The sequence below is a fragment of the Emys orbicularis genome, chromosome 9, assembly GCF_028017835.1.
Source record: "Emys orbicularis isolate rEmyOrb1 chromosome 9, rEmyOrb1.hap1, whole genome shotgun sequence".
NCBI lineage: Eukaryota > Metazoa > Chordata > Testudines > Emydidae > Emys > Emys orbicularis.
In genome coordinates, this window is record NC_088691.1 from 104,243,438 (window position 1) to 104,267,587 (window position 24,150).

A 24,150-nucleotide genomic window follows, 5' to 3' on the forward strand; every position below is an offset into this window, starting at 1 on the left:
CCTCCCTCACCGCCCTGCATTTTCCCAAAATACGTATTTTTACTGGCTACAGAAAATTCTGCACCACAGGGGTAGATGTCACAGTCCACTTCTACGCCTGTGCCAAGAAGCTTCTGGGAGGCAAGGTCGGTTTTATTTCTGGTGCAAATCTCATGAACGATACAATGCTATATGTGAGGCAGGCCCGTCGGAGCAGCAGAGCAACCCACACGCATAAGAAGGGTGTGAATGCTATTGCAGAAGCAAGAGGTGAATGCCAAGAATGTCCCGTCCCCTTATGGCCCAGAAGCCAAAGCAAAGGGTAAAGCTCAGTTCAGCCTAGCCCTGGGAGGGAAAAACCCCAGTTGTCCACTCAGAGATCCTTCCTCCTGGGCTGTCACTACCAGCCGCTGTGCCAAAGACCCACAGCACATCTGACAGTGTGCAGGGCAGGCAGAATTAAGTCATTCCCCACAGCTGGCCTTACCCCGCTACCCTGCAAATTCCCCACACTCAGGACAGGCAATTGTCTTTCCCCAAGCCAGAGGGAGATGACTTAACCCCTTCCCTTCCAACCCCTGGATCGGCTGCACCGCCCCTGTGATAAAGCATTACTCCTTTTCCGGCGTATTAACTTGTTCAGACAGTTACTCGCTGCCTGCCCACACCTGCATTAGACTGGTAACACTCACAGATCAGGCACGTAAGCGGGGTCCTAGGCACTGCGGACATAGTCACTTGCAGGTTTACACACGCCATGCCGTCATTTAGATCATGATCATTCTTAACACACGGCTGCTCGGACCTCCACATATGCCCGCTCTTGCTGGGCTGCTGTGTAATCCGCTCTAATTACTGGGGAACAGAGGAAATAGAAGGGAGTGGTAATGGGGGGGGATATGATAAAGAAAAACACTAGTAGGCTTTACACAATTCTCAGCTTAATGTGAGACAGAGCTTTAATTGATAGAACAGGCTTGCACGAATAAATGAACACTTGCCATGAATCAGCGCTGCCCACGTTTGAGGCAGGCTTATGTTCTGAACGCAAAATTCCCTCTGACTGCACTGCCCTGTATGTTCCGAGCTCAGCCCACGTTTCAAGAGGAACCCCCGGAGTCCCGATGTCGGGAGGTAAAAGCATTGCAATGCACAAATTCCCCTATTTAAAAAAAATCCAGTTTCCTTAAAATAGTGTCTAGTCCTAGAAATGTCCTGTAATACATTCCTTTAAGGAAACATTTTATAAGGGTTTTTCCTGCTCCTCCATGGATGTCAATGTGGGTCTTTTCCACAAGGGATAATTGACTAAGGCCTTCCTTCTGCAAACACTTATGCACATAACTTGACACAAGAGAGTAGCTCCATTGGGCCAGATTCTGCCTAGTTACACCAGTGTAAATGCAGAATAACGCCATTGACCTCCCTGGGGCTGCAGCAGTCTGAAACTGGAGTAGTGAAGAGCAGAATCTAGCTGGTTGAATTCAACGGGTGCAAAGTTACTCAGGTGCTTAATTGTTTTCAGAATCGGGACCTTACTGACACGGCAGGAGAACACAGGAACTACCCAAGGCACCCATCTTGCAATGGAAGGCACCCGGGCGGACGCCAGGGCCTGCACAGGGGCCCGTTCACACCAGAACCATGGCCCTAGCTGGTCTATAGCACCCATCCCTGTAGAATCCAAACACAGATGACAGGCAAAGAGCGGTCATGTCCAGTTGTCACTGTCCCTTTAAGAATGTTTTATGGAAACTGGGGAACTCCTCAGCAGCAGCAGATTCATGACCGTTCCGAATTGAGTATCTCAAGGCACCGGGCCTTACAACACACGCTGATGCCACGTGCCTTCAGCACCGGAGCAGGGACTCTCTGAGCAGGAATCCTCAGGCCGTGGCTCGCTCCCTGGGCAGCCTTTAATCTCAGCAACACCTTGTGCAAATATTTGGAAGGTTGTTCCGCGCAGCTTTGCTTCTTACCACGCGGATGGTTTCTGGGAAGGAAGGGGACTGGCTCAGTTTTTAAAAAAGAAATGTCATCAAGTTCCTTGCCAAAGCGTTAGGCTTTGTACCTCAGCGTCTCGTCATGTGGCTCCCTACAGAATCACGCTAGGGACTTACAGCTGCGGTACTGGTCAGTGACTTGCTGCCCCCATTTTAAACATATCTATGCCCCCTTACCCGCAGTCCTGCAATGAGCCCTGTGTGGGTAGATCCCTGAATTCAGTGGAGTGCTGCGGGTCTGTTTACATGGGGCTCATTGCCGAAAGGAGGAGCAAGGGACTGGAGAATTCATTTATTTTCCCCCCTCACCATTTAAACAGAACCAGTCTCTGACCTAAGGAAGGAGGTGGCCCAACTTGGCAAACAACCTGTAACTGTAGCCTCCCTGCAATTCCAGCAGACAGACACAGTTGCAAGAAGAGAATCCACCTAGGGTACGGACAGCATGGCACGGCCTTCAGCTCGTGCGGTGAGAACAGGCGTGGAACACAGACTTTTTGCAGGGAGGTCTCACCTCTTCCAAGACATTTTTTTTCCATGGCACCCATTTGGACTAATCTGGTAAACAAGAATTGCCAGATTGGATCAGAACCAAGACCCATCTAGCCCAGTGTCCTGTCTCCAACCTTTCCCCAGGGATTGAACCTTGAAGAGGTGGGAAGGCTTGCGTGCTCCAATAACCTTGAGAGCTATGCTGGTGGGAGCAGAACCCCTGGGAGGGCTACCCAAGCAAGACAGGGTCAAAGAGTAGGAGCCAGATTATAGCTAGTCCACCAGTCCTCCTGACAAGGGGCTATAAATCAGGCTAATAACCTAGCCACATAAAAATGCTTTCTGTTACAGAAACAGCCCAGACACAAAATAAGTATCACAGATTTGCAAATACAGACATCAACTGTGGAGATCCATGATCTGCAGGACATAAGACAAGATATTACTGGTCAACCAGCAAATCCAGCCACCACTATGATCCAGAAGTTCTTCCTCTGAAACAGGATATCTTCACAGCTAAGATCAAGACAAGAATTGGATGTCGGAATGTTAGATTGCTTTGGAGCACAGGTAGATTGATACAAGTTATCAGAGACATGAAAATCTTTGGCCTAAGTATACTTGCACTGAGCTATATTAGGTGGGCTGGATGAGGCAAATTACTGTAGGAAGGTGTGATTGCTTTATATTCTGGAAGAGAAGATGACAAAACACCAGGAAGGAATAGGTTCATTATTGAGCAAGGAAGCTACTAAAACCACTGAAGGAATGGGAACCTGTAAACTTAAGAATATTGACTGCTCACTTTGTCACAAACTATCCAAAAAAGTCACCATTGTTCAGTGTTATCCTCCAACAAACAATAGCAATGAACAGGTCAAGACTGCAGAGCGTCTGCGACAAGATCAATAAATATGACATTTCTATCCTCGGGAGAAATCTAAATGCACAGGTTTTAGTGATGATAATACTGGATATGAACACATTACGGGAAGAGACAGCATCTTAGGACAGACTGACAATGGAGAATGTTTTGTTGAACTCTGCAGCATATGCAACCTTTGCATTGGAGGGTCTACTATTACTACACGAGGAAAGAAACGGACATGGAGATCATATGATGGCTTCACCCAGAAACAGCTTGACCATGTTGCTATTAGTAGGCACTGGAGAAGTTCACTGTTGGATGCCAGGGTGTATATGGCTGGTGATGTCATAAGTGACAAAGTCTTGTTATTGGGACAATCAAAATAAAACTAAACTAAAGAAGGTAATACCATGCAAGGCTGAAGGAATGTATGATACCAGAAAGTTAGTAGATCGAGCAGTGAAGGTGCAGTTCAAGCTGCAATTTAGCAATAGATTTGAAGAGTAGAAGATACTGATGGAGGACAGAAACAAAGGGCAGTTCTTCAAAGACGCAAGTGTGAATGCAGCCAGGACTACACTGGGGGTGGGAAGATCTAGGAAAGAAGAGTGGCTCCAACTAAATACATGGATGCTTGTGGAAGAGAATTAAAGAGAGAGAACTGAACAAGAATGAGACAAGCAAAAAAGAGCTATTCTGCAACAAGATTAGGTGGACAAAAGACAAAGATAAAAGATCAGCCAGAAGAGATGAGAGAATGGATGGAAAATAAAGCAAGACAAGCTAAGGAGTTGTACAAGAGAGGGGATTCTAAAAAGCGTATTCCAGTAGCTAAACAACTGACATCACAATTCTTGAACATTTTGGCATTGTGAAGGCTCAAGATGGTACAATTTTAAGCACAGAAGAAAGACAGTCTGTTGGAGGGAACCTTTCCAGGCTGTGCTTAACCAGCCAGAGCCACTAACACACACAGAGATAAGAGATAGCGGACTTGCCTAGATCATTGGATGTAATCACCTTTGAGGAAGTAACTAAGGCTACAAACCAACTGTAGAGTTGTAAAGCACCAGGCTATGATAACATAGATGGTTGAAATGTTAACAGCTGGTGACGAAGTGATGGTGAATTACATGAATTGTCATACATGCACAGGTTGTACAGAATGGTTTGGGGAAAGTAGAACTGTACTAAAGACTGAGGAAGAAGAGGTCTGTAAACTTCCTAAAAAGGGGGACCCAACTTCTTTGTGATAGCTGGAGAAGAGTGAAACTTAGAGTTGCCAGTTTTGGTTGGACGTATTCCTGAAGGTTTCATCGCATGACATAATCTTTAATTCTTGGAGACTCCAGGACAATCCTGGAGGGTTGGTAACCCTAATGACACTCCTATCTGTTCCTGGAAAAGCATTTTGCATTATCATTTTGAACAGGATGAAAATTGATGTTGATCAAGTACTCAGGGAAGAACTGGCTGGATTTTGATCAGGTGGGCTGTATTCAGACCAGATTTGAGAAGACTCAATGAGAAAGACTTAGAATACCAGCAAAAGATGGTTTTTAACTTTGTTGATTTTATGGAAATGTTTCCTAACATCCACCAAGAAGCCTTCTGGAAGATCCTGACACACTATAGAATTCCAGCAAAGATGTTAATTAGATAAAAGCTTTGTAGGACGAGTGTCTGTGCTGTGTGAGGACAGAGAGCAGGCACACGGAGTGGTTTAAGATTGTTACTGGTCCAAGGCAAGGTTGCGTACTGTTCCCTCTTCTCTTCTGCACAGTTACAGACTTTGTGATGAGAAGAGTGATGGCTGCTGCAGAGGACTCTGGCATTGTTTGAGCAAGAGATAAGCTGTGAGGCTTGGATTTTGCCGATGATATTGTTTTGCAGAGGATATTTTTATACTGGACATCAACTTGGATGGAATGAAAAGACTTTATGAGCATAAAAGCAAAAGAAGCCAAAGTGGGACTTCATATCTGTATGCAGAAGAACAAAATCATGGAGCTAGGAGAGAATGCTGTCAAACAGCAATGGATATGTGATTGATAGAGAAGAGTACAAAAGAGTTGATGACTTAGGACATCTTGGAATTACATAGCTCACTAAAGTAGCGAAGGCAAGACTGGGCCAAGCCAGTGGATCATTTTCCCGTTTGTCAAACATCTGGAAGATTATGTAAGCGGGGGAATGGTCCCGCTATTGTGGGGAACTTTCCTGGCTTCTGCACTACCCTGGTGAAGTGGGCTAGCGAAAGGATCCGAGTCCTCGCTCCCACTTCCTTTACCCAGAGGCCTCCCTGCCCTTGAGGACTCCCCTTCCACTCTCCTGTCTGGCAGAGTCCTCATAAACCCCGACAAGGCTGGGCCCAGGATTCCTGGGGGGCTCGACCCCCAACCCTGCTGTGGTCACCTAGGACAGGGGCTAGGGTGTCCCCACTCCGGGGTACTCTTTCTGCACTGGGCACCTCCCTGACCCACTGATCATTTTATACAATTTAAAGCAAATACAAGTTGTTTAATTAACAATTACTTTTAAAAAAGAATAAGGAAAAATGGGAAAGGTTAAAGGAAAACACATCACCCTGCTCTGTGGCAGGGAATATCACAAGCAGTGTCTCTGGAACGTCAGGGCAGTTCACAGTCTGTTCCTTGTAGGTCCCAGGCTCCTTCTCAGGCCCTGGCTGTGCTGCAGAGACGCTGTGGGTTGGACACTTGCTCTGGCGGTGGCCACACGCTCTCAGGCTCTAGGTGGCAGGACCCTTCTTCCCAGCGTCGCCCCCGCCCTGTCAGGGTTACGATCCCCCTCCAAGTCTGGCCTGCAAGGCCTCTTGGCTGAGGTATCTCCCTGCGCTGGGCCCACTGCCAGGGTCCCCCTCACTCTCCCCAGCTGCTCCCCGCACCCAGCTCCGGACTGCTCCAGCCCCAGCTCCACTCTGCCTCAGCACGGCGGCTGCTGCTGCTCTGCCTCCAGCTCCCTGGGCTGCTTCTCTGGCCTCTCTGGCTCTGGTTGCTACAGCTCTCCTCCCAGGGCAGGTCTGCTCTGCAGGCTGCTTCTGTAACTCTGCTCCCAGCTCTGACCTGCTTCCTGGCTGCTTGTCTGGCCCCTCTGGCTCTGGTTGCTGCAGCTCTGCTCCCAGGGCAGCTCTGCTCTCTCTGGGCTGTGCTCTGGCTTTTTGGGGGGCTGCAGCTCTGCTCCCAGCAACTTAGCTCGGGCCCCTGCTCTCTCCTTAGCTCGGCCCCACTCAGTCTGACCCAGGCAATTCCAGCTCACACGGAGGACGGGACCCCCCTCGCCTCCTGATTCTCTGATTAGCCTGCCCGCCCTGTCAATCAGGCTGATCTGGAGCATTGGCCTCTCCCCATTGTTCCTGGGGACTGTCAGTCTCAGGCTCCTGATTTGCCATCGACCCCTCCCCTTTTAGTGCTGGGAGCTAGCCAACCAAACCCCCCCACTGAGTGTTAGTAAGGGGGCAACAGTCCCCTTACATGTAGAAAGATACATCAATGTACTAAAATGAGATTGTACAATGCTATTGTCTTCCCAATACGACTGTATACCTCGGAAACATGGCAGATGGTGGAAGTACTTAAAAGAAGCTGAATGCAGCGTTGTTTAAGAAGAACCTTGGGAATTCATAGGATAGATTGTGTAACCCATGTGGAAGTGTTGTACACACAGGTCAGTGGACTGCAGATTCAATAATCGGACAGAGACGGCTATGGTGGTTTGGCCATGCCATCGGGCTACCGCGTGGCACAAGCACAAGGCATGTCTTACATTGGATCCCATCTGGAGAGAAGAGAAAGCATGGAGGACAAAGAATGACCTATCAGAGGATGATCGAAAAGGATATTACCATCATGGAGACAACTTACGATGGGGTAAAACATCTTGCTCCGGATAGGCAACAATGGGGGAAAATGGGCTGCCTCAAGCACCACGAGGCATGGGAGAGTCTAGAGTTAAACCAGATGCTTCAGAGGATGATGCAAGAAACCCGCAGCAGTAGATGTTGGATGATCCACTCCCCCCACATTAGATCTCATCCTGATTTCTAATAATTAGTGATTGGCTTAAGTCCTGAGGCACAAGCTTTAATATCCCGGTCAACATTTTTATTGTCATTAATTATGATATTCTAAATATTCTTGCTATTTATATATTCAATCCCTTTTTGAAGCTTTTTAATTCTTAGCCTCAACAACTTCCTGTGGGAGTGTTTTCCACAGTCTAATTACACATGTTGAGACAGAGTATATCAGTTTTGAATTTCCCAACTCTGTGTTTCACCAGATGTCCCCTTGTTCTCGTATTATAAATCAAGAAGAGCAGAAGTTCCTGATCTACCTTCGAGACAATTCATTATCTCACATACTCTTAATCTGTACCTCCTCTTGTTCATGTCCTTTCAAAGATAAATAATCCCAACCTTTTCAAATCTCTCTTCAAATGAGAGCTTTTCTAGGCCTTTGATATGTTCCAAAGGTAAAATAAAATGCTCTCCAGAAGGATTTGTCTGAGCCCTGGGAAAGAGATCCTCTCTGGTTGGGATCCATACATGGAATGACTCCAACACAATCTCATTAAACTCCCTCTTCAATTTGGTGAGAAGATTATAACAAGGGACTCCTGGAAGCTGCCTCCAGCATCTCAGTTATTGGCACTTCCTTCTGCAAAATCCTCTGAGTGCATTGGCAAAAGCCAGGCCAGCTCATTCATCTAAAGTCTCCATACCATGTACAGCATTATTCTGAGTCTAATTTCAGTTCTCCGGTTATGTTGTTAATGTAATGTTGTTTTCGGTGCTCGGGAAAAGGCATCCAGTCAATCTCAAGAGGTGCTGAGTCCCTGCAGCTTCTACTGACATCACTTAGAGTTGTGAGCATCCGGCTCGGTGTCCATAGAACTGATACACAGCATCGATCACATGTGTCTCCCCACAATGCCCAACTCCCGACTGAGGGGTGTGTGGGCACCTCTATGCACAAGGGAGTGCTACAGTCTCTGTTTATGCCTATTCAGCACTCTCCCAGGAGAGCCTATTACAATGTTGACACTTGTGCATGAGGAACCAGACTGAGACCCACCAAACAGCCATCCCAAGTCAACAACTCTCCATCACCTCTGAACCAGGCCAGATTCAAACCAACAACACACAGAGCTGGTTCACACAGGATGAGATCTAATGTGGGGGGAGCAGATTATCCAACATCTACTGCTGTGGGTTTCTTGCATCATCCTTTGAAGCATCTGGTTTAACTCTAGCATCTCCATTGCCTATCCGGAGCAAGATGTTTTATCTTTGCTGTGTGTGTTGGTGATGGAGGCATCCATACGGATCCCCCCTGAGCCACCACATCACCCTTAGCTGAGTGGCCATCAACAATAAACCAGCACTCCATTCCCCACGAACATTGGGCAACGCTCTAGGAGACATGCAATGAACTTGGGTTAGGATTTTGCAAAATAGAGGCCCGACATTAGACTCCTGGGTGCATACAGAAGAATGTAAATAAGTGGCCTGAAAGAGCGGAGCATCCAGCAGCCCCTACAGTCTTCAGCAGGTGTTGTGGGCACTAGGCACAACTGGAAAAGTAGGCTATTTATTTGAGGAGCCTAAATATGGATTTAAGAGCCTGATGTTAGGTCCCTCGTTTTTGAAAATCTTGGCCTGCATGTATAGTTCATCACTTGCATGTGTTTCATTACTTATGATGCCTCGGTAAGTCTGATTCCCTCTGTCACATCCAACCTTCAATGCTTTCTGTTTTTAAATACAACCTTGAACACCACAATATTAATTCTGCCTGCCCATGCCTGTTGCAAGTTGAAAGCTCACCACCTGCCGTGAGACCTATCACGCTAATGAAGCAAGCCTGGTGCCAGCTCTGCCCTTTTTACTCCTGAACATCCCATCTGCATGCTTTACATCAAGAAAGATTAAGCTTAAAACGCACCACACCGGGGGGCAGAGGGGCAGCTGAAGAACACACCAGCTTGCAAAGAAAATTCTGCTGCATCTGCACGTTGCAAGGGTGGAGTTGCAGAGGGGGGAACAATGCACTGGCATTCTCGGGGTGAGGGGCAGCCAGTCACCTGGTTCCAGTCCAGTTATGAACACAAATCATCCTTTCACCCAGGCCTGAAGGAACATTTTCCTCCTTTTTTTAAATGAACAAGAAGCTACAAGAAAATATTTGGCCTCCAGATCTGATAGGCCACAGCCAAACTCTGCCCTACATTCCAGTTAAGACATGTGGGTTTGGCTTTCCATCCAAGAAAGGAAAAAAGGACATTGATGATCTGGGATCAGGATACTATTTTTGTTGATATAATTATTCAGTGGCTAATCCACGACCCTTGACGCCAGCCTCGGAAGGGCTGTTAAGTGCCCAGTTGCCATGGAGAGGAGGTGGTTTGGCTGGGAGGTATGGTGCGGCTAAGGAATGCTGTTTAGCTACCTGCCCTTTGCATGAATACACTCAGACCCCTCACCAGCATCAGTCATCAGAGACCTAGGAATTAAAGCCGTTGCTTCATGGGCGTTATTGCCTAGGATTGGTCAGAAACTAAAATAACCAAGGAACTTTGAAGGCTGTGCTCCCTGCAGTCAGAAATGCTATTAAAGACCACAGGCCTTCCCCAGTGTAGACGCAGAGTAACTCTGGAGACTTCAGTGGAGTCATTCCAAATTCATGTGGGTGTAACAGAAATCAGAATCAGCCCCGTTCCCCTCTTAATGCCTCTGAACACCTATTTAGGGAAGTGATTTGATAGAGGAACCAGTTATGTGCAATATCAGTTGATATTAACAACCCTTTAGGATCCAGTCTAGCTTCCTTTGACTTCAGTAGGAGCAGGAACAGGGCCCTGGCTAGAAAAGAAAGGATGGATTCTTTTGTAATTACCAGAGCTGTCCGTCCCATCCCACCCCCTCATCATGACCCTTATCCTCCCCACAACAGGCTTCGAGGAGAGAGGAGACCCCAACATCCACTTATGGGAAACTTTACTCTCCAATTGAAACGGACAAAAGGAGGACTAGACTCTAGAGCATTTCAGCTCCAGGCCACTGGTTCAAATCTAGCCCAGGTGCCCGATACTGCGAGGTACTTAGGCCCCCTGCAAGGGAGCTGAGGACACTCTCAGCACCTCGCGGGATCACATCCAGTCATCCCCATCGGGTGGTCGTCCAGTGGCTTTTGTGAAATGAGCTGGGTGGATTTCAGCCCAACTTGTAACAGTCACGTATGTTCACACTACAAAAAAAATGCCACCCTCCCTTGGTAGCTTTGTTGCTTAAAGAAGGGCCTGATTTTGAGAGCCCAGAGCACCTGCAGCTCCCATTGACATCAATGGGGGTGCTGGGTGCTCATGAGATCTGAAAATCAGGACCCAAGTAACCTTTTTAACCTTCCAAGCTCCCTCCCAAGTCAGCGTGGAGACACACGAGGGGGCCAGTTGGGGGGGGGGGGCAATTTGCCCTGCCACAGCCCGCACTGCATCTGTTCTGCGGATAGATAAAGAGCTTCAGTCTTCAGAGCGGTGTATCCAGCGCATTTCTCCAGCCCTCAGTTCACTCTCACTCCTCAGGTTGAAAGCCAACAGCAAACTCCTGAGTGTTCATCAGTAAACCAAGAAACCCGCGTGGCTGCACCACTGGGCCTGCTAGTGGGAGTAGTTTTCATTCAGGACACCGCCACCAAGAGCGAGCAGACGATAGCTGCCTAAGTCCATGGATTCAGGGTGGAGCTAGTCCTTATAGTTAGGTTTATTTCTCATACAAACCGATCAGAGTCCAATACCTTGTTACCTTGATTTAAAGGTCATTCAGTGCATCGCTACTCTGTCCAGAGAAGATGAACGGATGGGCTGTGTCTGGACATGGGCCGAGTGGCTTCGATTTGCAGAGTTCCTACCCTCTCCTTCTTCGGAGACTGATGTGACTGACAGAACATTCCCATCTCCAGCCGATTTCAATGGCAGCGGGATGATGCCTTCAGGGCTGAAGGCCTGGGTCGGGTTCATAGGTCCATCCCACAAGGCTCAGAGCATTTCCATCCCATACAGATACTGTTTATTTTTGTACTGCAATACTTTTAACTTCGCTGACCACCAAGATGTTTACCCTCTGGGTGAGGACTACGGATGCTATTTTAGACAATCTAAATTAAGAGATTTTTCCAAGAACCCAGCTCTGAAATCTCTTTATTTAGTCAAGAGCAGAGCAAAATCAGTCTTCAAGATTAGAGACAAAAGCAGCCCCCTATTATTACCGTATATTTCTATTTCAACATTTGTCTGGGATACAGGACATCTGTCAGATGAAAACAAAATGGACAACCCCCCCCCCCAAAAAGCATAGTGGGTGTTACCTCTAATGAGAAATAAGTTAAATTGTTTGTGCCAGCACAGATTTTGAACCAGTGGCTTTTTCTCGTGTTATTATTTGCCACTAGGCATCAGGCATCCAAAGGGAATGGATTACCAAGAGAACAGCATTTTCCAGTGGTTTGGGCAAATTCGTTACAGTCAGCGATGTAGACTTAGAAATGCAAATACTACCATTACGAAAAATCCTGTCATACCATGAATCCCAAAATTCTTTATATTCTCCAACTGTGCTATACAAAGTACATGAGGGTAACGTCCTCCACTACTGAAATTCACCCCCGTGAGGTTGAACCCTGCAGCTGTTTATAACACACAGCAAGTGATCTTAGTACCAGAAATTAAAAGTAGTGTCTTGTGTTGAAACTTCAGAGATTAGGCAAGAGGAGCCAGATTCTAGTCTCTGGTGCAAATCCAGAAGAAAACTCCATGATTCCCATCTAGTGATTCCAGCGTTACATCAGTGTAAGAGGAGAAACTGGCCCAATATAATTACGCAGTTTGAAGTTTAGGTTGGCAGAAAGTAATTTTGGGAGATGGAAGGAATTTGGCACAGGGCCCATGGTAAACATTCCTAGTCTTGCAACAAGTGCCAGGGGACCTTTAATGGCTGCAAATGGTCCATTTCAAGTCTCACTCTGGTGCTAGTGACAGATGATATGGGTGATTTAAAGTGGTAAAAGTGATTTGATCAAACTCTCCTGCAGGACTCCTGAATTACTTAGATTGTAAACCCGTTGGAGCAGGGACAATCAGTTTGTTCTGTGTTTGTACAGCACCTAGCACCCTGGGGTTCAGGCCCAGGACTGGGGCTCCTCGGTACTATGATAATACAACTAATAAATAATAATAATTCCCTTCCTGATCCATCTGCTGCTTTGTTGTATGGCCTTAGTCAAGTCATTTAATTGCCCATGCCTCAGTTTCCCCATCTGTATTAGTTAATGTTTGTGAAGTGTTTTAAAATCCTTGGATGAAGAGTATTATACAGTATAAGAGCAATGTAGCAGTAATAGCTGTTCACAACAACGTATTACTGGTAGTAGGATGCAGTAGTTAAAGGGACATTGCAAGGTCAAAATATAGTGTTTTTACAAACACCTTTTTAATAAAACAAGATCAATACAAAGTTTTTCATGTTTTAAAAACAAAAACATCAACAGCAGCAGCTTTATTTAAAAAAAAAAACCAAACCTTCTCCTGCTCTACTGGTGACCGAAAAACAGCCACACTGTACTAATGCATGAAATCCTCAAAGTAATATTGGCTAGAAACAAGTTATGCTGGTTAATCTGTAATCCTTATCCTAGCCAAAAGAAATGCAGAAAAGTAACAGAACAAAGAGTAAACATACATTCAATTTTTAAAACTCTTCCCATTTTGATGATCTGTGGTGTTTGATCCAATGTCCTTGCCTCTCTTTCTTTGTCAGGATAAAAAAATATTATTCTTCAGAAACCCATGAGCTTCCTACGCCCCCCCCCCCGTCCAAATCTCTCTTGAATGTATTTGGTGGTTACAGGCTACAGAAATAGAATTTACACTGTGTCTTGTCATGGTGCACAAAGAGGAGAGGCTGAGTAGACAGGCAGACATGGGTTTAGCGATGGATAGCTAGAAAAAGGTAGCAAGCACTCAGGAGCTGCAAACAGAAAAGCAAATGTGAAATGAAGCAAAGGCTATTAAGATCATATGGAAAACAATGCAGGCAAAAGGGGGACAGGAAAAAGACTAAAGGAGGAAATGAAAACCTAGGAGAAAAGTTGGAGAGGGTAGGTTAGAAGGAGCAATTGTTTCTGATCAACCTGTCAATTTTTTCCAGGAAGTTACTAGTTATTTTTGGCCAAGGATTCCCGATTTGTGGGAATCCGTGCAGGGAATGGGGAGCTCCATTCTGTTGTGCTGTTCACAGGCAGAACATCCGCAGCAAGTTCCAACAAGGTTATTAACTCAGCAGTTTGTAACCAGCCAATGCCGTCATGTCACGCAATTGCCTACTTCCCCAAAACACATGCATAGCAGAAAAAACCCCTAAAGAGGGCAAAAGCTTTGGCCTCCAGGCTACATTCAGACACAAACAAAAATTGCTAAGGCAGCAAAAGCAGGTGGGTCATAATTCAAATCAGAGTCCAGAGGACAAACAGCACCAGTGATCCCCCAATCCCCTCCTACCAAAGCCTAGCAGGTTTTCAAAGGACAGCAGCCCAGCATGTAATAGACAAGTCATCCTGTCTCTAATAGAAGTAGAGCGCTCCCAACATACTGCCTCTTCTGCTGATGAGACGGGAGTTTGGGAACACATTACAGATTCTTCTCTTCTCCATGGGCTGGAAAACTCAAATCGTCTTTTATTCCCATTAGTGCCTCCCCCCCATTCTCTAGCCTTATCCAAACACTGGCCCACCCGGGCTGTCTCCGGGGTATTTCTGGCCCAACTGGAAACACTGGCGATCTCCTGGGGAAGCATGAGCATGGGACGTTTCCAGCCCAGTGACTCCAAAGGTCAGAGGGCACATCTGAACTTTGGGGTGCTTGGCCAAACGTCAGCACTAGGGCCCTGATCCAAAGCCCACCCAAATCAATGAGAGGCTTTCAGCTGACCTCAGTCAGTTCTGAATCAGGCAGAAGCTTGCTCAGGGCTGGGGCACACCTCCTTGTATCAACATTTTGGGCAGGAATTGGATTGTGTTTCTTTTTTAAGCCTTTATGGGTTAGCGGAAGCCAGACTTTCCCCCCTTCCCTCTACTGCCAGAGAGTTAAAGGCTGAGTTGCTAGTGGGTTATGGTCCAACAGGGTTGTATGGTATCGTCCATGAACCTAGAAAACCCCACCTATCATTGCAGGAGTGTTTTCCGCACACATTTAGAAAGACAGAGGCAAGGTGCTCCAGTGAATTGGCCAGGACAGCGCAGCAAGTAGCACTGGGCACCAGAAAGCCTCAGTTTCTAAACCCAGCTCTTCCACTGACTTACTACAGGGACTTAAACAAGTGACCTTGATTATTGGGCCAGATTCTGCTCTCACAGAGCTACCCCATTGTAACTGAGGCTCTCGGAGCATCATTCGGATCACACTTTCACTGGTAAACTCCACTGACCCAAAGGAATTACTGTAGCTCTACAGTAGTGTGAGATGAACATTTGGCCCTCTGACTCAGTTTCCCCCCCTGCAAGGCAGGGATAATAGCAGCTGCCTTCCCTACTTTGCAGGGCTGGTGTGTGGATGAGTTCATATTTATACAGCACCATATTTTTTAAAGCACTGTACAAGTGCCAAGCCTTATATTTTTCATTTATTCCATGTTTTGTCATTACCAAATAGGAGGTTCATTCCCCTCCCCTCCATAGAGCTTCACAAGCAAGTGAGAGGTCACTAGGAGTGGGACGGAGAAAGCACATTCCATACAGTTCGTTCTCTCTGAAAATGCAAATGACATCAACTCCTGCCGTCCAGCCACACAAGGGAAGCGATGGAAGTACCCAGCAGCCAGTGACCCACCCACTCCTGGCAGAGCGACAGGAAGGAATTGTCCAGGATACACAGTGGGATGTTTAACCTAAATCTCATTTCCTCTTCAGTTTCAAGACAAGCAGCGAAAGCAAGACACGGCTTGGATCTCCAGAAGTGTTTTGTGGCAGGTTGATTACAACAACCACCACCAATAAACCCTTCCCCGCAAAGGCACAAAGAGCCACAAATGCGAGGAAATCGCGAGCGGAGAGTGAAAATGCATGTCGAATGAGCCAACTAAGAGAGAGAACTACTTAGCGGGGGGAGGAGGGGTTCACGGTCTGCCTGCCTCTCTCCCCAGATGTCATACAAGTGCAATTAGAGAGACAAGGCAGGTGAGGGAATATCTAGTGTTAGGCCAGCTTCTGTTGGGGAGAGACATGAGCTTTCAAGCCACGCAGAGCTCTGCTTCATCTCTGTATGGCTCGAACGCTGGTCTCTCTCACCAATAGAAGCTGGTCCAATAACAGACATTATCTCACCCGCCTTTTGTGTCTAATATCCTGGGACTGACAGGGCTACAACTACACAGCATACATACAAGTGCACTGTGAGTTGTACTCGTAGAGCCTGCAGCCACTGGCAGCTGCTCGGCATGTCTGGAACTCAAGGCCCTACTTGCTAAAGTGAATGAACAGATAACGTGGTTGTAAACAGCAGTTGCCAGAACACAAATGAAGCCTCCCCCTGCCCCCTCCCTAGAGAGGTGTGCAAGTCTCGGTAGCAGCAGAACCAGCGTGCAGAGGGGTTATTAGGGGAGGAATTCAGGGAGTTCTGCACACCCCAGCCATGTCTGTCTGCTGCACTGGACAGGACTGTGTGTGGGTGAACAGAGCTGGGGTGAGTTGTGCTCTGTGCATCAACCCTTTTCCCAGCGTCCCCTCCCCCAGCTTCAGGTTTTAGTGGGGTGGAAGAGGTGTATTGCATCCTATGGGGAATAGGCCAAACCTGTTTACTCAGACTTGGCACAGAAAGAGGATTTGGCTCTCAGTGCACGTACGTCCAGGACTCGTGGTCAGTACAACTCCAGGCAAATCCAGTCTTGCACAAGTGACCTGGATCAGTCTCTGCACCGTAGGGGCCCATGCAGATACATCATTATGGAGAGAAATTCTTCCAGCTAGCAGATACCCCACTAATGGTTTTGCTAAGCAAGAAAGGTGCTAAACCAAGTGGCTCACTGGAGGCCAAGGCAGAAAAACCGGAGATCAGAAAAAAGTTTTAAAAATCATTTTACGGAAACCTTCCAATTAAAATAGTTGCAGTCAAAGAAAAAGAAAAAATTCAGAGGCAGCATCTGAAACCCAAACATTTATACAGCGAATGAGAACATCCCCAGTTACATTAGGTGGGGATAGACCTGCTCTGAGAAGGAATACAGGCTCACATTCTTAAAGGTTTCAGGCACCAAAACTTTCAGTGATTTCAATGCGAGTTAGACCCCTAAATACCTTTGAGGATCTAGGCCATAAACTTCGGGGGCTGTAAAACATTGGCGGGGGGGGCTCAGAGACTGCTGTGTAATATCTGAATCTTCTTTCAACTCCTCTTTTTAAAATGGAGTCGTTCTCAAGTTCACTGTATCCCTTTAAATGAGGAAAACTGACTCGGATGGCAGAAGCAGGAATGGAAGGCAGCCCATATTTGACAAACACAAAAAAGACCCTAAAGCATGGAGTAATTTTGCTGAAAGGGACCCAGATATAACCGGTTCAATCCAGATCCTTCTGAGAAGTCTATGCAGGCAGACCCCTGAACCCATGGGCAACCCCTTTGACTTTGCTGGATTTGCTTCTCAGTAAATCTTGAAACTGTGTATTTCTCAGGAAGGTGACTTTCGCTGAGCTCCACAGAGGTGAAGGCATCCGCCCACAAAGAGCTCATTGCAGGATCAGCATCTAAGGCACTGGCAGAAAGTTCTTCCGGCTTCAATGACACCAGAATTTGGACCAAATTATAACCCTGTTTCTCCGGTGGGATTTCTTTCTACGGACGCACATTATGCATGCTGGGGTTCTTAACTTCCTGTAAATCCTTTCCTTGGCATTTCCAGCCCTGCGGTTTGCAGAAACCTCAAACTAAGACATTACAGAACAGGAAGCAAAGCACAAATTGTAGCTAGGATTTTCAGCGGGTTCTTAATCACAGGGACTGATGATGGTCACCCACGTTCTGTCGCTGTGTAGTTAATACATTACAAGCGTTTATGCTTTCTAGTACGGATGTTTGCTTCTCCATTTGGCTTCAGTGGATTGCCGCAGAATCGCCACCACCAAGCCATGCTCTACATTTTAAAGGGCAGATCTCCACTTAATACCTGCCTTTAGCAACTACAGCCTTGTGTCAATTAAATAAGGAAAAAGTCCAGAGGGAACGTCCCAGCAATGTTTTAAATTTTCAGCTTGGCATAGAATAAATTCCCAAAGAGTCTCTATACTGTTGGCCATAAAAAGTCAACTTACTGCAGGTACCCGGTGGCTCAGCAAATACAACATCAGCCTTGAATTAAAGGAGAGCCAACCTCAGCTGTCGAGGAGATTTTCTGCCCACGGGGAGTTCATTAAAGACAACACAGTCTTCTTCATGAAGAGTAAACAGTGATGATTTGGGAACGATTGTCAGGACAAGGGGCAGATAAGCAGGATTTCAGAGGCTACAAAAACCCTGATCCTACTCTACCCTGCAAAGTATTTCATACCAGAAAAAAGAGGCAGATGCAATATGAGAATAGAAATCATATATCCTCTTGCTACATGCACAGGGAGAGAGAAAGGAGGTTTCTCTGAAGTGACAGGGGTTTAAGGTACTGCTGCATTAAAATGAAAAAGCCTCTTGTACCATAACTTCACGTGGTTTTGCTGGGTTTTCCTTAAAACACTCCTAGTAAGGAAAGTCATTTTCAACCCTAACCCAGTCCCCTTTAAACTTTCATTAGGACAAAAGAACATGCATGCTTTAATGATGTACTGAGTTTGTGAGTCCTCAGCCAAAGAACAGGAGAAGGAACGCAACAGTCATAAACCATAGCAATTCAGGACACAAACTAATGTCTTAGCATAGATAATCGCCCAGGACCAGCTTATCAGTCCATCCCTTCGGATACCATGGGTTTCAATTTTCCTTTGACTTTAGGGGGCCAAACAAACACTTGGGCTTCACATTGGCCCATCTCTCCCCTAGATCATTCATTATTTTTGCTTCATTGTACGTAGTGTTACCAATGAGATGGATAGAAACTGTAAAGACAGGTGAATGGCTGAGTGGGGAGACAGAAGAAGGGATGGACTGGCTAGTTCCTCACTTGGGTTCACACCTGCTGAAGTGGATTCTAGAGGGCACCATAAGCCAGATGAATGGATGGATGGGAGGGAGGCCTCAGTCTCACCTGATGTATGCCCACCGCAGGTAGATGCAGGGCTCCAGGTGCCAAATTTTAAAGGTGTTTAGACACCCTAAAGATGTAGATAGGCACCTAGTAGGAGTTTCAGCAGCGCCTAGGAACCAAACTCAGACCGATTTCATAAACGCGTATGCCTTTAAAGATCTGGCCCCAGGTGCTGGGGGAATAGGTGGAAGGGATGAGGAGGACAGACAGGGATGAAGGAAATTAACAGAAAGGCAGGTGAATGGATGGAGAGGCTGGCTGGCATCTGTCACCTGGATGTATATCTGTTGCAAGTAGGTGGATGTGGGGGAAGAATGCATGGAGGGGGTTGCGGGGCTGGCCAGGGCCAACTCTCACCTGGGAGTACACCCACTACAGGTCGTTGTAGGACACCCTGCATGAAGGGATGGAGGGGTGTGGGGATCGATGGAAGGGAGGAAGCTGGAGGTGGATGTGGGGTGGGGGGGTATAGAAGGAAGCAGGGGGTGGATAGATAGGGGGCCTGGGTCTCACCTGTTTGTAGGCCCGCTGCAGGTAGTTGTAAGGCACCCTGCAGGGATGGATGGATGGATGGAAGAAAGTAGGGGGTGGATGCGGGGTTGGGGGGGGGTGGATGCGGGGTTGGGGGGGGGTAGATGAGGGGCCCGGCTCTCACCTGGATGTAGGCCTGCTGCGGGTAGTTGTAGGGCACCCGGCGCAGGAAGGGATGGATGGATGGGCGGATGGAAAGAAGTTGGGGGTGGAGGCGGGTTTGGGGTGGTCGGGGTGTATGGAAGGAAGCAGGGGGTGGATGCGGGGCCTGGGGGGGTATATGAAAGGAAGCTGGGGGTGGATAGAAGCAGGGCCCGGCTCTCACCTGGATGTAGGCCCGCTGCAGGTAGTTGTAGGGCACCCGGCGCTGGAAATCGGCCCGCACGTCCTCGCTAGCGCGGTGCCGGGAGGCGGCCCCCAGGCGGCGCCCCAGACACTCCCGCAGGCAGCGCGCCCGGCGCAGCACGGAGCCGAAGAAGGGCAGGTCCCCGCCGGCGCCCGGCCCGAGCCGCCCCAGGGGCTCCCGGCAGCCCAGCCCGCAGCGCAGCCGCGCCTCCCGCAGCTGCCGGCGGCTGCTCAGCGCCCGCTCCAGCCAGCGCACGGCGCCCGCGTAGTCGCCGCCGTCACAAGCCTCCACGCCGCGGGCGAAGAGCGCGTCGAAGGGCGGCAGGGGCTGGGGCTCCGCCGGGCTCCCCGCAGCCTGGCCCAGCAGCGGCAGCAGCAGAGCCCCCCAGAGCCGGCTCCGCCAGCCGGGGGCCATCCGCGCTGCGCTCGGGGCGGCCGGGCAGGGCGCGGAGCGGGGCCGGGACCGGGCTCCCCCGGGGCAGAGGCAGGCGGGGACCGGGTGCAAGCGGCTCTCCCTAGGCTGCAGCCGCGGGGCTGGGCTCCGGCTCCATGTGCTGCCCGGGGACCTCCCCGGCTGCTGCTCCTTGGGCGTGAAACTCCAGCCCGGGCTCCGCCGCCAGCCGGCAACTCTTAAAGGGACCCGCGCGGGGTCACACGCTCCTCCCGCTCCGGAGCGGGGCGGGCCGGGCACTGCCGCGGGCTCTGCCGCTCCGCCCTGGGAATCGGAGCCGCCCGGGCTGGGCAGGGTCACGCGGAGTGCTGCATGCCCGAGCCCCTTCCAGACAGGAGTGAATGGGGAGCCTGCTGCTCCCCTCTCTGCCAGAACCCCCAGCCGGATCCAGCCTCAGAGCCTCCTACACCAGACCGTCCGGCTGCAGCTGACCCAGGAAGCACGCCCCCGACGCCACCCCCAACCCGTTTGGGACTCTTCATTCACTTCACTGGTCATGCGGCAAGTTGTCATTGGGGGAGAGTCGGCTAGGGGCCAGGAGCCATCGCAATAGTCTGTGTGTTCGGTTCTAGGGCATGACCGAGAACAAAAAGGTGTAAAGATGAAGGAAGCCATGAAGCTACTACCAGATAGGAAGTGGTGCTAGGGTGACCAGATGTCCCGATTTTATAGGGGCAGGCTTGAGATTCGGGGCTTTGTCTCATATAGGTGCCTACCCCCCAGCTCCTCCCCCCCCCCAGCCCCATCCCAATTTTTCACACGTGCTATCTGGTCACCCTAAGTGGTGCACAGACTTCATTCCACCCCAGGTCACTATTGAGCTGACCCCAAAAGAGAAGAGATGTTCAGCAGCACTTAGTTAGAGCCCCCACTGAGGGTCAGAGCCCCATTGTGCTAGGTGCTGTACAAACAGGTAATAAAGACCCTCCCTGCCCCAGTGAGCTCACAGTCTGCACGAGGGGAGAAAACTGATGATTAGGGTGTGTGAGGGGGGAGAGGGACTAGCCATAAATCCCCAAAGTCTCCTCAATTTGTTGCAGAAGTGCCCCTCTGCAAACTGTCCCCTCTAGTGCAAAGAAACTGGGGTAGCTCTGATGTCTTTAAGGCACTGTGCCCTGGGCAAGATAGGTAAGATCAGGCTGAGCTGGGGCAGGTATGGGGATAGAAGATCATGAATAAGTGCTGTGGGAAGGAAGCCCAGTTTGTGTACAGATTTCTAGCTACATGCCCCACTCTAGCGGGCCTGGGAGGGACAGTGTTTGGTGTGGTGGGGGGTGGAGAAGCCAAGGAAGTCCCTCTTAAATGATCTGCTTCATGGCTGTAACCATTAAAAGAAAACTTCCCAGCTGCAGGCAATGTATTTTCCTCTCTCCTGCTCCCCTGTGGTTGCCTTACTATTTGCTAAATATTTTATGACACACTTCAGTCTGCTGCTTGGATACCTTGGTGTCTGGCTTCTCTGTCCCCCTTCCCACCTACACAAGCCTCCAACCTCTAGGAATTTTGCAAATAAATCATCAGGGATGGGTATAGTCAGCCAGAATGGAGAGGTCGGTGAAGCATTCTCCTCATCTCCCAGCTGTGTGTATGTTGCTCTCTTCAGGGTTCCCTCTTCCAAAGCTACAGCACCTGCTCTGCCAAAATATTACTCATTTTGGATTCATTTTAAGGCAGTATTTTTTGTCCAAGCTTCTCATACTTGCAATGAAGTATTTGGCAAATGCAGCTCAATGAAACATTCAAAAATCTCACTTGACACTGGGGGGGGGGGGAAATCTAACTGTAATTATAAATCATATTGTTGAATCCCTGACAGCAAAAAAGTATTTAAAAGAGGTCAGATGATGGGGGGGAAACAAGCTTTCAGTGCACAGGGTGGACTGGGCAAAAGTCTGTTGGACCTTTTTTTTGAAACCGAAGGAGATCCAGGGCTTCTGACTGTCAGCTCTTTGGGGCCCACCAAACTGATTGTGGCCTGAAGGCGCTGCTGCAATATAAATGGTTAATAATAATCATGAGAGTTTAAACCTAGACCAGCCCGGGCAGGTGTCTGTCCAACCGCGTCTTAAACACCTCCAGTGACAGGGATTCCACAACCTCCCTGGGAAGCCCCTTCCAGAACTTAACTACCTTTATAGTTAGAAAGTTTTTCCTAATATCTAAGCTAAGCTCTCTCAGTGCAGATTAAATCCATTACTTCTTGTCCTACTTTCAATACAAATAGTTTATTTGACAAAAAGTGTGACTGAAAACTAAAATAGTTTTGTCCAATCACAAACCAGCTAGAGGAAGTGATGGTGCTGCCATCCCAACCCCCGTATCCTGATTCCTCCCACATTATACCTAGATGCTGCCGCACCCCCTGCCCTGAAATGGTTTCTATTATGTAAATGGTTTACAGTTTAGTTCAATAGGAGGGGGAAAGGGTGCAGCTGGAATGCATTGTGCTCTGGGTATTCTGGCCTGCTGAATGCTCCCTTGGGTTTAACCAAGGGTTTTGGGGGCTAACCCAGGTGTTCAGGGTGACTCTCTCCCACCTGCTCACAACAGGAGGGAGCCTTGTCTGTGCCCACCAGACTAAACCCTCCTCAATTGCTGGTAAAAGAAGCACTCTGCTGCGGACAGTCCCAACGCAGGCTACACCCCACTTCGTTACACTGGCGTGCCTAGTCCTTATCTTCTGGACCCCTGCAGTGTTCTCCAATCCCCAATCGCTGGTTTCACCTCAGTTCAACCCTCTCCTTAGCACAAGCCACCTAGATGTGGCTACTGTCAAACCAAATTGAAGTTTGTTTAACAGAGCTCGAGATAGAGATTCAAATAAAAGCAAGTAAAAAGGTTTGGAAACATAAGGCTACAGGTTAAAAACCCCATAAAACACAGTCGATAGCTTATCTATTTACTAGCAAGTTACTTTCCTGTGTTTTTCATCCTACGGTCAGGCCTTACAGTGCTTGTCCAGTCCAGGAAGCTGGAATCTTCCTTTCATCAGATAGTCCCACTGGCAGTGTCTCCTCCATAATGGAAAATATCTTATACCCTTTTCTCTTCTCTAATACAGTTACAGGCAACCCCCCGCCCCCCCCCCCCCACACACACACACCCGGGGGTCCCCTATTCACAGATTTTGTATTTGTCTGGTTCAGACAGTAAATTTAGGGCTGGCAACAGTTCTTGGAGGTGATTGAGTTGGCCCCGGGACCCGCCTCACCTCGGGACAAGTTTCACTTCAACAGTTTGAAGACCTATTCGTCTACATTTTACATCTCTCACAAACTATTCCCCATATAAACACCTCACAAGAACTACAACGATCAGTTGTGTGGCAAACCCAGGACAAACAGCTACAAAAGGGGGTAGTAATCAGTCCCGGGGGTTAAAAAGGCCTCTCCCAAGCCACTGAAGAGAGAGAACCATGGGGAAATAAGGTTCAGCTGGGCAAGGGGTTACTAGGGAACTAATTAGGTTCAGCTGGCTCCAACTGCTTGGGACCTTTTTAAACCCTCCCCGGCGTGGAAGGGGTGGGGAGAGAGTGAGAGAACCAGGGAAGCTGCCAGTAAGTTAGGAGCAGCAAGGCTCTGAACCCTTCCAGCAAGGAAGGCCGCACTCTGTCCCCAGAGGGGAAGACAAACAAACACAGGGAGCTGACTGAGGGAAGGAATAGCCAGCCCCTGTGCTACCTACAGGGTTTTGCTTTGCCCAAGCCTGGGTCTCCAAGGCTAAAAAGGACTGAGCCTGCCGAGGAGAAGGAGGTACTTTGCCACACGTGCCTCACAGGATGCAGTGAGGCGCTGTGGCAAGCTATCTTAGGGCAAGGTAAATCACACACACACAAAAAAAAAAAAAAAATGGAGGACGTAGTGAAGGCGTTGATTCAGGCCACTGCGGCCCAACAAGAGGCTACCAGAGTACAGATGACGGCCCAGCAAGAGTCAGTACGGGTCCAACAGGAGACAAACCAATTGCTGATGAGCCAGGCAGCCCAAGATCGAGCCACTCTGAATGAAGTAGTGAACCAGTTGAAAGCCCTGACCACGCTGACGCACGGGCCCCAGGGGACCCGGCCGCTACGCGCAAGCAACTATTTACAGAAGATGACAACGGATGACGACATAGAGGCGTATCTCCTTGCATTCGAGAGGACGGCACTGCGGGAGGCCTGGCCCCAAGACCAGTGGGCAGGCATCCT

The 24,150-nt window shown here is 48.6% G+C and overlaps 1 protein-coding gene across 1 annotated transcript in view; it reads right to left on the reverse strand.

The window, feature by feature from the left end:
- The window catches only part of P3H2 (prolyl 3-hydroxylase 2), a 112,343-nt gene extending 92,418 nt beyond the window's left edge, over nucleotides 1–19,925 (reverse strand). The window contains exon 1 of the mRNA XM_065410940.1: nucleotides 19,491–19,925. Coding sequence (XP_065267012.1) covers nucleotides 19,491–19,925 — 435 coding nt within the window. The remainder of the gene's footprint in view (nucleotides 1–19,490) is intronic.
- Between the last annotated feature and the right edge of the window lie 4,225 nt (nucleotides 19,926–24,150).